Raw genomic sequence first — 18,325 nt, 5'->3', positions numbered from 1 at the left:
TCCAGCATCTGCAGCCCTCACTTTCTCCTGAAACATTTTGTATCTCAGGTTGGTCCTCTAATGAATCAGTCTGCTAATGAGCTGGTTGGGTGGGTTAGGCTCCCGCAGTTTTGGAATGATTTAGAGCAAAATCCCAAAGGAGCTACTCCATACCAAGAAAGACTGCCTGGAGCAAGTTAAGTTTCCCAAGCAAACCAAGGGCGTTGCTCAAAGAATGGATTCTGCTGACCAGTCTCTGTATGCTATTTTGGGAGGTACTAGTATGAAAGGAGATGAATAACTGCTACATTGACTGCTGCAGAACTGTAGAGGTTGTGCTAGTTGACCACCACTTTGCATAACAAGTGGGCGAAACTTGGAAGATGAATGTAATAAAAGCCTGCTCTTTATTAGCTTCAGCTAATTAAGACAGAGATATCTGCCATTACTGAATGGCAGAGCAGACTAGATGGACTGAATGGCCTAATTTCTGCTCCTATGTCTTATGGTCTGATCTACAATGAACCGCTTTGATACTGTAAGTAGACTCTGAGTGAGTGAATTAATTTCGTCATTCCATTCGTCCATGCTCTGTCAAAGGGTGGTAGCACATTATTTGTGTGAAGCTACAGGGCATAGTCATGACATTTTGGATGGTTATAAGTTAACTAGACATGGCAGCTACAGATCTTGAGAGATGGACCCCTGATAGTGGTTGCCTAGCCAATATAACTGTTGAATAAAAGGTAATAAATCTTTTCTTTCCATATCTGGTTCTGTAGTGTAAATCATTGGATGTAAAATTATTTAGACGTTTCAAATGCACTACAAGTAAAGGAAGAAAATATTCTCAAGTTGCAGGAGTGGGGGGAGACCAGTTTTTGTGTTTGACTTTTCTATCTAGATGTCAAATTAGATTAGATTACATTACAGTGTGGAAACAGGCCCTTCGGCCCAACAAGTCCACACTGACCCGCCGAAGCGCAACCCACCCATATCCCTATATTTACCCCTTACCGAACACTACGGGCAATTTAGCATGGCCAATTCACCTAACCTGCACATCTTTGGACTGTGGGAGGAAACCGGAGCACCCGGAGGAAACCCACGCAGACACGGGGAGAACGTGCAAACTCCACACAGTCAGTCGCCTGAGGCGGGAATTGAACCCGGGTCTCCGGCGCTGTGAGGCAGCAGTGCTAACCACTGTGCTACCATGCCGCCCACAGAAAGTGGTAGGAGCGAGAACAACAAACGCTCCGTCCCTGGGTGGTCTCGAACCACCAACCTTCCGGTTGATAGCCGAACGCGCTAACCAGTTGCGCCACAGAGACAGGTTAAATTCCTCCTGTATCCACAGTCTTTGGACTAACTGCTGACATTTTGTGGTCTGGTCCATTTGTGTTTTCGTTCATTGGCTGTCAAAATGCTTTCTTATGTCATTTGTGTTTTCTTCCCTGGAGCTCGGTCTGGTGAGGCTTTGTTGATGTCCCCTTCAAGAAATTATCAGTGTTTTTTTTTAAAGACTTTGACATGGAGTGCTTATGTGGAATTAGTTTCTTAAGCTCTTATTTACCTCTTGGAATTGGCTGCAATCATATGAAACCAATTGAAGAAAAAACACTAAGTTAAATGCTGTATATGCATGCTGCATTTTGTTTAAGGAAAGAGTCCTGGGCAAGTGGTAAATGGTTTTTCACAGTATATTTGAGTTTACAATTTCATTTACTGACCAGAGTGAACTTTCAAATTTTACTGTAATTTTTAAAGAATCTTTAATTCTAGCCAGTAAGATTTGCTCATCCTAAATGTTTGATGTGAATTAGTGCTATGAAAAAAATAGGGAAAATTGGAATTTTATAAAGGGAATTCGCTCTCTTGAATTTGAGAAAACTAATGTCAAAGACTTTGAAGAAGATAAAAGATAACAAAGGTGGTAGATTTTTCTTTTATTTAGAAAGGAAATATAATATGGTCCTTATCTCCCTCCAGGAGGAAGGTGAAGTGTTGACTTAACTTTGTCCAACAGCCTTCATGCTATCCCTTTGGATCAGCAGTAAACTATTTGCATCAGCTTGGAGAATTTTATATATTCTATATATATAAAATTCGTATCAAACTTTGACTAATTAACCCGTTTTGCTCAAAGTAGGATCGATGGATACTGTTTTGTTTTGGCAGATACAGAAGGTTTTTTTTCTCAACAGATTTGAATTTTTAAATTTGTCTGCAGACCTCCAGCATTGCAGCTATCCAGGCTGCATGTGGATGTTGGAGCTGCTGACAAGATGGATTTCTCCCCTTTTATGTAGCAAAAATTAACATATGCCAGGCAGAAATCCACCAACAGACAACCGCTGGGCTATTACCTTGAAAGACAAGACAGATAACCTTGAGAATGGATTTTAGTGTTTACTCAACTATCCTGTCTCTGTAGTGAGACAAAGCCGGTGTGTAATATCACCCAGGAGCTGGAAAAAGTGAGTGAAAGAATAGGACTCTTAGACACAGTTAAGGAAGAGCTCGAGGAGAAAGTGAGGTCTGCAGATGCTGGAGATCAAAGTTGAAACTTTATTGCTGGAACAGCACAGCAGGTCAGGCAGCATCCAGGGGACAGGAGATTCGACGTTTCGGGCACAGGCCCTTCTTCTTAAGGAAGAGCTCAACAAGTCCCTTCCCCCCGGTGAAGTTAAAGAAGCCCACTATGAAAATTGGATTGTATTCAGAGTTCCCATGACAGTAAAATGATAGCATTCCTTAAATTTGGCTAAAATCAGTACCAAAACAGGGAAGAGTCCTAAAGCATCATAGGTTCAAAAACTTTGAAATCTTATTTCATAGAGCATAGAACAGTATAGCACAGTACAGGCCCTTCCGCTCTCGAAGTTATGCCGGCCTTTTATTCTACTCTAAGATCAGACTAACCTACATACCCTTCATTGTACTATCTTTCATGTGCCTATCCAAGAGTCGCTAAAATGTCCCTATTGTGTCTGACTCTACTACCACTGCTGGCAGTACATTCCACACAGCCACCACTCCCTGAGAAAAGAACCTATCTCTGACATCTCCCCTAAACCTTCCTTAAATTACCTTAAAATTATGTCCCCTCGTGATAGACATTTACACCATGGGAAAAAAAGTCTCTCTCTATCCACTCTATATATTTCTCTGGGAGAAAGTGTGGACTGCAGATGCTGGAGATCAGAGTCAAAAAGTGTGGTGCTGCAAAACCACAGTCGGTCAGGCAACATCCGAGGAGCAGAAGAGATGTTGTTTCAAGCATAAGCTCTTCATTAAGTCACCTCTCATCCTTCTTTGCTCCAATGAGACAAGCCCTAGCTCCCTCAAACTTTCTTCATAAGTCATCTCCTCCAGTCCAGGTAGCATTCTGGTAAATCTCCTCTGCACCCTCTCTCAAGCTTCCACATCATTCCTATAATAAAGCAACCAGAACTGAACACAATATTTCAAGTGTGGTCTAACCAGGACTCTGTAGAGCTGCAGCATAGCCTTGCAGCTCTTAAGCTCAATCCCCGGTTAATGAAAGCCAACACACTACATGCCTTCTGAACAACCCTATCAACCTGGGTGGCAACTTTGAAGGGTCTATGGACATAGACCCCAAGATCCCTCTGTTCCTTCGCACTGCCAAGAATTCTGTTTTTAACCCTGTAATCTGCATTCAAATTCGATCTTCCTAAGTGAATAACTTCATTCTTTTCCAAGTTGAACCCCATTTGCCACTTAACAGGTCATTTCTGCATCCTGTCAAATGTCTTGTTGCAACCTACAACAGCCCTCTACACTATCCACGACTCCATCAATGTTCATATCATCAGCACACTTACTAATCCATCCTTCCACTTCCTCATCCAAGTCATTTATAATAATCACAGTGGAAAGTTTAAAAAATATTTTTGTTTGGAACTCCTGTGAAAAAATGGTTAAGCTTGTTCTCAAAACCTTTTTCAAAGACATCCGATTTGAATTCAGAATTTGGAATGAGTCATGTTTTGTCAGTACACTTGTGCTTCTTTTTGAAGATGGTCTTAAAAGGAAGATCTAAAAAATCTTTGTTTAATATAAGAGATTTAAAATGCCAGTCTGAGATAATCAAAAGATTATTTGAACTGAGTATGGAGAAGTTCAACATGACGTCGCCAGGTGACTTGGGTCCTGCCCATTTTTGAGACCAACAGAGTTAACACTTCCTGCTGACAATTTTAAATCTTTTTACGCAACGTCTGTGTGGTCAGATGTGTTGGATGATATAAATAATCCACGGGGCTTCTTCTAGAGCCACAGTGAATTTTTTTGTTTTGTTTTTGAACAAGTTTCAAAAACCCAGCAAGAGAGCTGGAAGTCATGCAAAGACAAAGTCTTTGAAATCAGTAGAGCTCTGAACTGATACGATCATTGAAATCGCCATGCAGGATCACTGTTTAAAACCACCAAGTCTGAAAGTAACTTCATGAAACTGGAATTGATAAAAATCACAAATTGTGAGTTCAAGCACGCAATGAGAAATTCCAATGAAGTTTAAATGGTAAATAAACTTGAATCTTCAAATTTTAATTTAACGCCAGAGCCCATGGAAACAGTCCGGGTGGTTTTATTTCCTATCAGAATAAAATGGGACAGATTGGTTGAGAAGAAACTAATTGACCACAAATGAAAGGTGCCAGTCGAACAACATGGCTGTGGTTGGACACATAAAGAAACAAGAGTCTGTTATTGTCAATTGTGAATTTGGAATTTATTTGAAAGAAAAGTAGAGTATAGCCTAGCAAGTTAAATTTGAGAAAATTGTTTGCACTTTTTTTTTAGTAAGGATGTCCAAACGAACAAGATTTGGCAATGCTTGAAACACAAAGTAATAATGCTTGTTTGTTTCTTTCAAGCTATTGTAAAATAAAAGCTTCTTTTCTGGACAGTAAAGTTTTCTTCAGAGTTCCTGAATCCGTTATAACTTATAATCTGACCCATTTTAGGTGTATTTAAATGGAATCTAATGAATGAAATCAAATCACACAACACCAGGTTATAGTCCAACAAGTTTAATTGGAAGCACTAGCTTTCCAATTGACAACCACCTGATGAAGGAGCGGTGCTCCAAAAGCTAGTGCTTCCAATTAAACCTGTTGGACTATAACCTGGTGTTGTGTGATTTGTAACTTTGTACACCCCAGTCCAACACCTGCATTTCCGAATGAAATCAAAGTGTAGAAAGAATTAGATAATTAACAGTGCTGGTTGCCTAGGTGACAAACACACTGCCTGATTTTTTAAATTAAATGGTCATGTCTCAAGTCTTTGGGAGCAGTGCTCTGTCAAATCCGGGAGCTGCTGTCACTCAGACAGATCTTGGTACAGTCGGTCAAGGATGGAATCTGCACTAAGTGAAGGGGCTCGGCTGTGATCAATTGTCCATTTGGGGTAGTCACAGTGAGGGAATATTGTCCAAGGAGTGGCCTGTAGTCAATAATGTTGGCCATTATAAGAACCTAAGAACTGTATACCATCAGTTGGCAGAGCTGAAAGATCTGTAGTCAGCAGTCTGGTCACTCCTTTCTTGGACCAATACTTGAAAATCAATCATGGTGCTGGAGAGCAGTCAGATCTGGACGTCCATATACTGACCAGTGGAGAGGAGAAAACGGGCTTGGGAGGGGAAAGATGTGCCCTATGACAATAAGAGGTGAGGGCATTTAAGGTTGGGGTGAACGCAGAAGCAAGACTTGAAGTGAGGACAAGGATGGTGACAGGAGTAATTTGAACTATGGAATGTGGGAATAAATGATATGGAATGGGAGGAAATGGAAGGCGACAGAAGGAGTGCTATTGATAGTGACCATCTCTATGACCTCCATGGTGGGAACATCCTGGACTGTTAAACTGAAATGTTGGGGCTCCGGAGGCACACAGAAAAGTTGTAACTCAATGCAGTAGGTTTAAACATGAGTGAGATCAATGGAAATACTTTCTCCGGGTCCAGCAAAGTAAAAGGAGGCCCGGGGATAACTTGAAATCAGGTGGAGGCCAGTGTTGACAGTGTCCACTGTGAGCTGTTTTCTGCCATCATCTACTGTTCACTAGATGCTAACTACAATGATAATGTGCTGGGACAATGCTCGGGCCGAGCGAAGGAAGTGTCAGTTTGATGGGAATAAGCGCAGGCTTCGCTTCTGGATAGGAAGGCACTGAAGGGGCAAAAGCATTAATCATGCACGTACAAAATACATCTACATTTAATTTGCAATCATATTACTGACCATGCGAAATACATACAATCTGAAAAAATTAGGGGTTCAAATGCTGGTTGCAGGCAATATCCACCAAGTTATTGGCCCTTGCAAACTGCACATTGAGATCTAAATGAAACAGATTTCATTGCCACAAATTTCAGAGGCTGATATTGGCTGCAACCAGTACAGTGTAGGGGTTCCATTTCCAAAGGTGCTGTGGAACATGGAACCAATCCCATCTATACCTGCACCAACAGAATAATGATATAAATGCATGCAATTAAACCATCCAAAGTTATGTGAGACTTGGAAGGATTCAAACTACATGGAATGTAGTTGTACTGTTATCTGCTGGTCAGTGCAGCACCACTATTACATAGGTAGCTCTCCCAAAGAGCCATGAGGAATGTAAACATGGTCTTTGTAGTCTGGGCACTGCATATCTCATTGCTTGGATGGAATGTGTGTAGCAGTTATCTGCAGTATGCTATCACTGACTTTTCTCTGAACTAAGAATCTGTTTTGTTCCTTATGTTTCCAGAAGGAATCATAGATTCAGCCAGAAGTGTGATATTGGTCACAATGACTGCATTGCTAGGAAGGCAAAGGCAGATACAGCAGGAGCAGATCTGACAGCAAGCTGCTGTGGAGGGTGAAAAGCAATCATCTCAGGCATAGGGAGTAGTTGGAGGGACCTTCAGGATAGTTTGGGGCCACAGAAGAACCAAAGTCTTTCACCACTGATTCCATTTCCTTGGGAATGAGTGATGTGCAGGCTCTGTTTGTCACATGATATTGTGATAGGACTGGGACCTGAGGTCTGCAGAAGAGGCCATTCCCTCCCAGTGGTTATAAATGTGAAAGCTGTGTTGAACTTCTATGTATCTGCCTCAATCCAGGGAGAGATGAAGGATTTGTGTGGAATATTTTAGTCATGCATCCACAGATGCATCAGGAGAGTGACCTTTGTGTCGCATGTTTATTTTCTTTCCCCAAGATGTCAGTGCTGCTGTTGGACAGCAGGATTCAGACATTTACCTTGCTTCCCACAGGTGCCATCAAATGTACATACATGCACATCACAATACTGCAGAGTTCATTAATAGAATGGGCTTCCATTCCATCAATGCTCAGATTATCTGTGATCACTGGCTCCACTTCCTAGAGGTATGTGCTTGCGACCCTGTTAGCTGCCACAACTCCTACATCCTGGTGCAATCTTATCTACTTAAGTGTTTCAAGCTCCAGCTGCCTAACAAGGATGGTTAATGGGGGACAAGATCTATCTTCTGTGACAATTACTGAACAACTGCCCCAGTGATGAAGACTGCAATGATATGCTGCCCATATGTTGACTAGGGCAATGATGGAGCAGAAAACATGGTTGCGGAGCTGCAGTTCTGCTGTTTGGACTAGTCTGGGGAGAGGGTGCTGCAATGTACTCTGCTCAGAGTGCACCACATCATTGTCATGTTCTGTGCTCTGCACAACTGAAGCAGGCAACAAGGTGATGTGCTCGTTGCTGACAAACTGGGAAAACAGGAGGAGTCTTCTCTGGAGGAGGATAAGGACATTGAGGAGGAGAAATCTCTCCTTGTGCATGACAGTACTCAGAAGCATCAGGTGCAGAAATCAGCTGGGTGCAGCAATTGTGGACTGTCACTGGTCAGCATGCTAACATTTCATTTGCAAACTGCAGCCATATTAGTTTGCTTTCACTTTTGGTGACTGTAAATAAAGAAAAAGCAAATCTATAGAATTCTCCAAGCGCTTGCCTGTTCATGACGGTCCTTCTCTTGATAATGACAAGACGCTGCTTAGCATTGGGCTTTGGAGATAGATTAGCAGTGACTTAGTAATTTGATGAGTTTGGCTATGGACAGGCAGGCTTGTTGCTGGGTGGTTTTGACAGCAGGAGTGGCAAGGAATGGAGCTGCATGCATCAGGAAGTGTCAGTCATTCCAGCTATGCATTGTGAGCAACATGGGCTTTGTGTCCACTGTCTCACTATGTTGTCAGCAAAGGGCAATTCCAGAATACCAATGCTTGGCCATATGTTTGGGTGGGATTTAAAGATAAGCACTTGCTACAAGGATGGCCTATTCTAGCAGCAAGTTCTTCTAGCTACAGCAAGTGTTAACAGTGAGTCAGCTTCAGACAAAAGAGGAAACATAGGTAGCTAATGAGACAAGTTTGGAATAAGTCTTTTCGGTTTTGCTGTACAATTAATATCAATCCACTATTTCTGGCAAAATTGATGTTTGACTTCAAACCACTGGAATCTTTTCTGTTGCTAACTGAAATGGCTAAACCCTCACCGTACAGCTTCCTCAAATACTGGTATCGATGTGATTGACAGATCATAAGAGACAAGTGAAGAATGACTTGAAACCTGAAGCTTTCTTTCATATTTTTAATCTAATTTGTGACTGTCTTTCCAAGCACCAATATTGTATAGAAACAATCTCTTACCATCTGTGGTGTCAAAAAATTTCATCTGTACAGTAATGTACACTTGGAAAACTGGACTGAAGTAGATCTGCATTTTCAGGCCAAATCTGGTAGACATCTGAACCCATGTGGTAGATTTTCTCTCAACCTTAACACCCGCTGAAAACAATACAGATCATTAAAATCCATTACCTTTGTCAGATGAGCAAATTAACAAAAAGAAAGATATTATTGGCAAACTAACAATGGGTTACTCTTTAGACAGGAGTGGTAACAAAGGAAAGATACTGGTGAAATACACAATGAGTCTGGTGATATGAACACACTTGATTTTCTCTAACCATTTTAAAATCAGCTGAACTGTAAAACGCTTGAGGGATGAACAGAGGCAAGTGGGATTAAAGGGCAGATTTCAGCATTCCTCACTTTCTCCTAGAAATTACCATCAGTGAAGTTCACAAACAAACTCTTAATACACTGGTGTTGTAATTCTCAACATACACGTCTTTTTTAAAAGAGTTAAAATGTTAACGTATCTCTAAAAATAAAGTAATAAAGGGAGTCAAGCGAAGGTTCACCAGACTGAATCATGGGATGGCAGAACTGACGTAGGAGAAAAGATCAGGTCGACTGGGCTTGTATTCACTGGAATTTAGAAGAATAGGGGAGGTGTGGAAATCTCATAGAAATATATAAACTCCGGATGGGGCTGGACTAGCTGGATGCGACATCTTGAAAAATATGCATATTACACAGGAGGAAGTGCTGGATGTCTTGAAAAGCATAAAAGTTAATAAATCTCCAGGATGTGATCAAGTGTACCCTAGAACTCCATGGGATGCTAGGGAAGTGATTGCTGGATCTCTTGCTGAGATATTTATGTCATTGATAGTCACAGGTGAGGTGCCAGAAGACTGGAAGTTGGCTAACATGGTGCCACTATTTAAGGAGGTGGTAAGGACAAGCCAGGGAACGACAGACCAGTCAGCCTGACATCGGTGGTGGGTTAAGTTGTTGAAGGGAATCCTGAGGGACAAGATGTACTTGTATTTGGAAAGGCAAGGACTAATTAGGGATAGTCAACATGGCTTTGTGCGTGGGAAATCATGTCTCACAAACTTGATTGAGTTTTTTGAAGAAGTGACAAAGAGGATTGATGAGGGTAGAGCGGTGGACGTGACCTATATGGAGTTCAGTAAGGCGTTCAACAAGGTTCCCCATGGGAGACTAGTTAGCAAGGTTACATCTTTGGAATACAGGGAGAACTAGTCATTTGGATACAGAAATGGCTCAAAGTTAGAAATCATGAGGGGCATGGATAGGGTAAAAAGACAAGGTATTTTCACTGGGGTCGAGGAGTCCAGAACGAGAGGGTGGTGGTGCAGGGTTGTTTTTCAGACTGGAGGCCTGTGACCAGTGGAGTGCCACAAGGATTGGTGCTGGGTCCTCTACTTTTCGTCATTCATATTAATAATTTGGATGTGAGCTTAAGAGATATAGTTAGTAAATTTGCAGATGACACCAAAATTGGAGGTGTAGTGAACAGCCAAGAAGGTTACCTCAGATTACAACGGGATCTTGATCAGATGAGCCAATGGGCTGAGGAGTGGCAGATGGAGTTTAATTTAGATAAATGCGAGATGCTGCATTTTTGGAAAGCAAATCTTAGCGGGACTTAATGGTAAGGTCTGAGAGAGTGTCGCTGAACAAAGAGACCTTGGAATGCAGGTTCATAGCTCCTTCAAGTTGCGGGTAGATAGGATAGTGAAGGCGGCATTTGGTATGCTTTCCTTTATTGGCCAGAGTATTGAGTACAGGAGTTGGGCGGTCATGTTGCGACTGTACAGGACATTGGTTAGGCCACTTTTGGAATGCTGCGTGCAATTCTGGTCTCCTTCCTATCGAAAGGATGTTGTGAAACTTGAAAGGGTTCAGAAAAGATTTACAAGGATGTTGCCTGGGTTAGAGGATTTGAGCTATAGGGAGAGGTTGAATAAGCTAAGGCTGTTTTCCTTGGAGCATCGGAGGCTGTGGGGTGACCTTATAGAGGTATATAAAATCATGAGGGGCATGGATAGGGTAAAAAGACAAGGTCTTTTCACTAGGGTCGGGGAGTCCAGAACTAGAGGGCATAGGTTTAGGGTGAGAGGGGAAAGATAGAAAAGTGACCTAAGGGGCAACCTTTTTCACACAGAGGGTGGTGGTGTGTGTTTGGAATGTGCTGCCAGAGGAAGTGGTGGAGGTTATTATAACTGTTGCTGGTACGTGGGACTAAATTGGGTTGGGATATCTGGTCAGCATGGAAGAGTTGGACCGAAGGGTCTGTTTCTGTGTTGTACATCTCTATGACTCTATGAGGAAGAAATTCTTCATCCAGCGTTGTGAACCTGTGGAATTTTCTACCAAAGGAAGCTAGTGAGGCCAGTTCATTAGATATAATCAAGAGGGAGCTAGACGTGGCCCTGGCAGCCAAAGGAATAAAAGGCTCTGGGGAGAGGGCGTGAATGGGATCCTGAATTTCCATGATCAGCCATGATTGCATTGAATGGTGATGCAGGCTCGAAGGGCCAATTCACCTAGTCTGAAACCTATTTTCCATGTTTCTAACAGAGAAAAAGAATGTTGGAAGCTCTTTGTCAATTAGATCAATCAGAATTTATATCGATAAGTGAAAATACATTAATACAATAATAGTTTCATACAGTCATACTTGAGAATGCATAATTATGTGTAACTGGCTAAAATAACAGTCTTGGATAGAGCTATGAATCACTCCTTTCCGAAGAGACTACAAGTCACTCCTTCTCAATGAGCCATGACTTGGAAATGCTGGTGCTGGACTGGGGTGAACAAAGTTAAAAATTACACAACACCAGGTAATGGTCCAACAGGTTTATATGGAAGCACTAGCTTTCAGAGCACTGCTCCTTCATCAAGTGGTTGTGGAGAATAAGATCATGATCACAGAATTTATCGCAAAGGATTCCAGAGTCATGGAGATGTGATATATTAAACAATTTTCGATCAAATCTTCCATCTTTTATAATGGAACATACTGGTTTCTGTTCTTTGATATATAACTCCCAGAACTTCTTTTAAATTACATTCTCAAGACAGCTCAGCTTTTCTCACAATAGATGTGAAGTCTGTGTCCCAATGTTGAGTCAGACTGACAAGCTCTCTGTATAGTTTTACAGAGTTTTATATGGATTCATACAGTTTTTGAGCAAAATAAAATGTAATTCTGCAAAATCAAATTCTCCCTTATATGTGTGCACTGTGTGACAATGCTGTGGTTTTAAGAGGTTTGCTTAAGAGGTTTGCTTTGTCCTTGTTTCTTTCAGGAACAGATATTGGGGGACAGAGCTGCCAAGCAATCTGTGAGAAGTTAAATAATTTGTGAAGCCTTGGGTGTTTTTTTTAAAAGTTGGAACAATTCAGTGGATGTGGTCAAATTTTCCCAAATCTAGGACTTTGCGTTAGCTTTCAGCAGTTGCTATTGGGGCCTTGAAGAATTGGAAGCTATTTTTCTCTCTCTTGATCACAGCCAAAAGCTGAGGGTTCTCTCCCTACTCTGCTGGATTGCATATGGGACAAAATTTGCTTTCTGAAATTGCTTTTTCCCAAGGGTCTGTTTATGGGATGTTATCATATTAAAATAGTTACTGTTTAGTAGTAAAATAATCATTCTGTTAAGTTTTCTCATAGAGTTAAATTATTCCAAGCTCGTCTTTCTGTTGGTGTATTTTAAGTACAGTGTTTGAATACATTGTGTTTAGCTTAACATTGAGTAGTTTGATGAATCAAATTGCATCCGGAACACAGCATCTAACATTTACCCTTAAAGGAAGAAAAGTTAGGGTCTACGGTACATTCTGGTCTGGTCCATAACAAAGGATACACATCATGAATTTCAAATAAAGTTACATATACTCCTTATTGATAGAATTACAAATTACTCCTCCCTGATAGGATTCCACATCACTCCTTTGATGGAGCTGCACATCACTATCCTACAGTGAGTTACAAATCACTTTTCTTTTGCCAAGGTTTACATCACATAATCAAGCTAAACATCACTTTTATAATAGTTATATATCTTTTTGATAATGCCACTCACTAATAATGCAGCATTTAAGTTTTACCTGAGATAGGTGCTTGATGAAGCACTTTGGCAAGATAGAGAGAGAAATCTGGACCTTGTGGTGAGAATCCCTCGAACATTCTCAACGCAATTCACACAACCAAATAAAATAGGAAGTTTCAGACCCTATTTCTGACCCTGACCAGCCAAAAAATCATATACATACATTTCTGTCATTTATCTGAGCCATTTTCCTATTCAGAACTGCTTCGAACCAACTCGTTGCAGGAATTCTCTAAATGAGCAGCACAACAGTGGCGGCACGATGGCACAGTGGTTAGCACTGCTGCCTCACAGCGCCAGAGACCCGGGTTCAATTCCCGCCTCAGGCGACTGACTGTGTGGAGTTTGCACATTCTCCCCGTGTATGCATGGGTTTCCTCCCACAGTCCAAAGGTGTGCAGGTAAGGTGAATTGGCCATGCTAAATTGCCTGTAGTGTTAGGTTAGGGGTATGGGTGGGTTGTGCTTTGGCGGGTCGGTGTGGACTTGTTGGGCCGAAGGGCCTGTTTCCACACTGTAATGTAATCTAATCTAAACAGCTGTGCACCCTTTTTTGCATCAGTGGTTGCTATTTTTAGTAGCTTATATGTCCCAAAGCTTCTTTCAATAGGTATAAAATGAAGGTAAGTGTGCTAGTAGGTAGTGGTGAGGTAGGTAGGTGGACTGAATAAGAGGCTAGGGTATATGAGGTAAATGATAGGAGATGGAGTGCCAATGGGTGACATAGCTAAGTGTTTTAGGTGAGTAGAACAGCACGTGGAACAGGAAGATAGTCTGGTCTAATAGCGGGAATGGGGATAGGTGGCCATAATATAATAAGAGGCAGGAGCAGGAGTTGAGTTTGTTGAGTCAGCTCCACCATTCAATGAGATCATGACTGATTTGATAATATTCAACTCCACTTTCCCACATTTTCCTCATAACCCTTGGTTCCCTTACTGATATTACCTCTATTTATCTCAATCTTGAATATATTCAGCGACCGAACCCCTCTTGGACAATGAAGAAATTCTACAGTAAAGAATTCTACAGCTTCACCACTATCTGAAATTCCTAATCTGAAATTATGCCCTCTGATCCTCAATCCATAGGGGGAAATAATTCCTCAACATCTATAATATCAAGTGTCCTAAGAATTTTGTATGCTCACCTCCGGAGTTTCAGCCTTCTTCATTTCTTCGGTGGCAGTTGGAGTCGGAGGAGTGAGAACCAGTGGCCCGACAGGAATGTAATTTCTAAATATAAAAACTTACCTCGGGGGTTTCAGTCTTCTTCATTTCTTCGGTGACAGTTGGAGTGGGAGGAGCGACACCCAGAACCAGTGGCCCGACAGGAAGGTAATTTTTAAATATAAAAACTTACCTCAGGAGTTTTGGTATATATTTTGACAGCTGCTGACAACAGGATGAGCCAGTTGACCACAGCACCATGGTGCAGAAGGCCATTCAAGAGGGGGGAGCAAAAAGACAAGTAGTTGTTATGGGGATTCTATAATTAGGGGGACAGATAGTATCCTTTGTGAGCCGGATCAGGAGACCCGCACGGTGTGTTGCCTGACTTTTTGGAACAGCTCGTGATGGAGCCTACAAGGGAGCAGGGTATTCTGGACTTAGGGCTATGTAATGAGCCAGACTTTATAAAAGATCTTAAAGGAGCACTTAGGAGGCAGTGATCATTATATGGTAGAGTTCAGTCTGCAGTTTGAAAGAGAGAAGGCAAATCGGATATAATGGTGTTACAGTTAAATAAAGGTAATTACAGGGCATGAGAGGGAAACTGACGAAAATCGACTGGAAGCAGAGCCTAGTGGGGAAGACAGTAGAGCAACAATGGCAGGAGTTTCTGGGTGTAATTGAGGACACAGTACAGAGGTTCATCCCCAAGAAAAGAAAGATAATCTGGGTGGGGGTGGGGGGTTAGACAACCATGGCTGATAAAGGAAGTCAGGAAATCTATCATAGAAAAAGAGAGAGCCTATAAAGTGGCTAATAGCACTGGGAAATCAGAAGATTGGGAAGACTAGAAAAACAGAGTATAACAAAGAGAGAAATAAGGAAGCAGAGGATCAAATATGAAGGTAAGATAGCCAGTAATATCTGAAGTGATAATAAAAGTTTCTTTCAATACATAAGAAACAAATGTGAGGCAAAAGTAGAAATTGGGCTGCTCCAAATTGGTGCAGGAAGGCTAGTGATGGGTGATAAGGAAATAGCTGAAGAATGTAATAAATACTTTTGTCAGTCTTCACATTGGAAGACCTGAGCAATGTCCCAACAATTAAGGAGAGTCGAGAAGCAGAGTTGAATATGGTAGCCATTACAAAAGAGGAAGTGCAAGAAAAGCTAAAAGGTCTAAAAATTGTTTCTAAAATGGGCTACATCCTAGAGTTCTGAGAGAGGTGGCTGAAGACATAGCAGAGACGTTGGTTGTAATCTTTCAAAAATCACTGGACTCAGGGCAAGTCCCAGATGTTTGGAAAATCGCTGTTGTAAACCCCTTGTTTAAGAAAGGATCAAAAGATGGAAAATTATAGGCCAATTAGACTAACCTCGGTTGTAAGTAAAATTCTAGAATCCATCGTTAAGGATGAGATTTCTAAATTCTTGGAAGTTCAGGGTCGGATTAGAACAAGTCAGCATGGATTTAGTAAGGGGAGGTCGTGCCTGACAAACCCGATGGAATTCTTTGAAAAGGTAACAAGTAGGTTAGACCAGGGAAACCTGGGGCATGTTATCTTCCTAGACTTCCACAAGGCCTTTGATAAAATGCCTCACGGCAGACTACTGAGCAAGTTGAGGGCCCATGGTGTTCGTGGTGAGCTACTGGCATGGATTGAGGATTGGCTGTCTGACAGAAGGCAGAGAATTGGGATAAAAGGTTCTTTTTTGGAATGGCAGCTAGTGACAAGTGGTGTCCCGCAGGGTTCAGTGTTGGAGCTGCAGCTGTTCACTTTATATATTAATGATCTGGATGAAGAGACTGAGGGTATTCTGGTGAAGTTCACCGATGATGTGAAGTCAGGTAGACAGGCAGGTCGTTCTGAGAAGGTGGGGAGGCTGCAGAAAGATTTAGGCCGTTTAGGACAGTGGTCCAAGAAATGGCTGATGAAATTCAATCTGAGCAAATGCGAGGTCTTGCACTTCAGAAAAAAGAATACAGGGACAGACTATTTTCTAAATGGTCAGAAAATTCCTGAAGCCAGAGTACAAAGGTATCTGGGAGTGTTAGTCCAGGATTCTCTAAAGGTTGACTTGCAGGTTGAGTCCGTGGTTAAGAAAGCAAATATAATGTTGTCATTTATCTCAAGAGGGTTGGAATGTAAAAGCAGCGATGTGCTACTGAGACTTTATAAAGCTCTAGTTAGGCCCCATTTAGAATACTGTTTCCAGTTTTGGGCCTCAGACCTCAGGAAGGACATACTGGCACTGGAGCATGTCTAGTAGAGATTCACATGGATGATCCCTGGAATGGTGGGCCTAACATACGATGAACGGCTGAGGATCCTGGGATTGTATTCATTAGAGTTTAGAAGGTTGAGGGGAGATCTAATAGGAACTTACAAGATAATGCATGGCTTAGAAAGGGTGGGCGCTGGGAATTTGTTTCCGTCAGGCGGAAATATTAGGACCCATGGGCACAGCTTTAGAATTAGAGGTGGTTAATTTAAAATAGAAATGAGGAGATATTTCTTGAGCCAGAGAGTGGTGGGTCTGTGGAATTCATTGTCACAGAGCGCAGTGGAGGCCAGGGCATTAAATATCTTCAAGGCAAAGATTGATAAATCTTAATCTCTAAAGGAATTGAGGGAAACGGGGAGAATGCAGGTAAGTGGTGTTGAAATGCCCATTCAGCCATGATTGAATGGCAGAGTGGACTCGATGGGCCAAATGGCCTTACTTCCAGTCCTATGTCTTATGGTATAATAATGTTGCATTTCATTCTTCTAAATTCTAACGAGTCCAGAGCCAACCTACTCTCGTTTTAAGACAATACCTCAATACCTAAGAGATTAACCTCGTAATCCTCCTATGGACTTGTATAGTTTTAACAAGACCCACCTATTTTTATATCCATTTCCCTTGACATAAATGTCAACATTCCATTTCCCTTCCCTTTTATCTCTGAAGTTGGTCACCAAATTTTTGTGATTTATATACAAGGACTCCAAATCCCTCTATATTGTAGTTTTCTGCAGTCTTTCTCCATTTCAATAACATTCAGCTCTCCTACCAAAGTACACAACCTTACATTTTCCCACAGTGTATTCCACTTTGTGAGGTTTTAGCCCACTGGTTTAACCTGCATAGACATCCCATTCCACTGCAGAATCTTTGTGTGTGGAGCCACTGGAGATGGGGAAGGTATTAAATGAGTTTTTGCATCAGTGTTTACTGTGGAAAAGGATGGAAGATATAGAGTGTCGGGAAATAGATGGTGACACTTTAAAAAACGTCCATATTACACAGAAGGATGTGTTGGATGTCTTGAAATGCATAAAAGTGAATAAATCCCAGGACCTGATCAGGTGTACCCCAGTATTCTGTGGGAAGCTAGGGAAGTGACTGCTGGGCCTCTTGCTGAGATATTTGTATCATCGATAGCCAAAGGTCAGGTGCCGGCAGACTGGAAGTTGGCTAACGTGGTACCATTGTTTAAGAAAGTTGAGAAAGACAAGTCAGGGCACTCTCAATCAGTGAGCCTGACGTCGGTGGTGGGCAAGTTGTTGGGGGGAATCCTGAAGGACAAGATGTACACGTATTTGGAAAATCGACGTTTCAGGCATAAGCCCTTCTTCAGGAATGAGGAAAGTGTATCCAGCAGGCTAAGATAAAAGGTAGGGAGGAGGGACTTGGGGGAGGGGCGTTGGAAATGCGATAGGTGGAAAGAGATCAAGGTGAGGGTGATAGGCTGGAGTGGGATGGGGGCGGAGAGGTCAGGAGGAAGATTGCAGGTTAGGAAGGCGGTGCTGAGTTTGAGGGATTTGACTGAGACAAGGTGGGGGGATGGGAAAGGAGGAAACTGGAGAAATCTGAGTTCATCCCTTGTGGTTGGAGGGTTCCTAGGCGGAAGATGAGGCGCTCTTCCTCCAACCTCTTCCGTCGTGTTGCTATGGTCTGGCGAAGGAGGAGTCCAAGGACCTGCATGTCTTTGGTGGAGTGGGAGGGGGAGTTGAAGTGTTGAGCCACAGGGTGGTTGGGTTGGTTGGTCCGGGTGTCCCAGAGGTGTTCTCTGAAATGTTCCGCAAGTAGGCAGCCTGTCTCCCCAATATAGAGGAGGCCACAGCGGGTGCAGCGGATGCAATAGATGATGTGTGTGGAGGTGCAGGTGAATCTGTGGCGGATATGGAAGTTTCCTTTGGGGCCTTGGAGGGAGGTGAGGGGGGAGGTGTGGGCGCAAGTCTGGCACCTCCTGCGGTTGCAGGGGAAGGACCGCAATTTCCCCCCCGACGTGGTCGACGATGCCCTCCACCGCATCTCTTCCACTTCCCGATCCTCCGCCCT

General features: G+C 42.4%; 1 protein-coding gene and 1 non-coding gene across 2 annotated transcripts in view; both read right to left on the bottom strand.

Moving 5' to 3' along the window:
• Positions 1 to 18,325, bottom strand: part of LOC122558123 (mucin-6-like) — a 122,945-nt gene that overhangs the window by 32,603 nt on the left and 72,017 nt on the right. Inside the window, exon 13 of the mRNA XM_043706441.1 lies at positions 8,700 to 8,837. Coding sequence (XP_043562376.1) covers positions 8,700 to 8,837 — 138 coding nt within the window. The remainder of the gene's footprint in view (positions 1 to 8,699; positions 8,838 to 18,325) is intronic.
• Positions 1,240 to 1,313, bottom strand: trnad-auc. Its single transcript has one exon. It is a non-coding gene; the product is annotated as a tRNA-Asp (tRNA).

The sequence above is a fragment of the Chiloscyllium plagiosum genome, chromosome 16, assembly GCF_004010195.1.
Source record: "Chiloscyllium plagiosum isolate BGI_BamShark_2017 chromosome 16, ASM401019v2, whole genome shotgun sequence".
Lineage (NCBI taxonomy): Eukaryota > Metazoa > Chordata > Chondrichthyes > Orectolobiformes > Hemiscylliidae > Chiloscyllium > Chiloscyllium plagiosum.
Note: the sequence above shows the minus strand (reverse complement) of the source record. Positions and strands in the feature narration are given on the sequence as shown.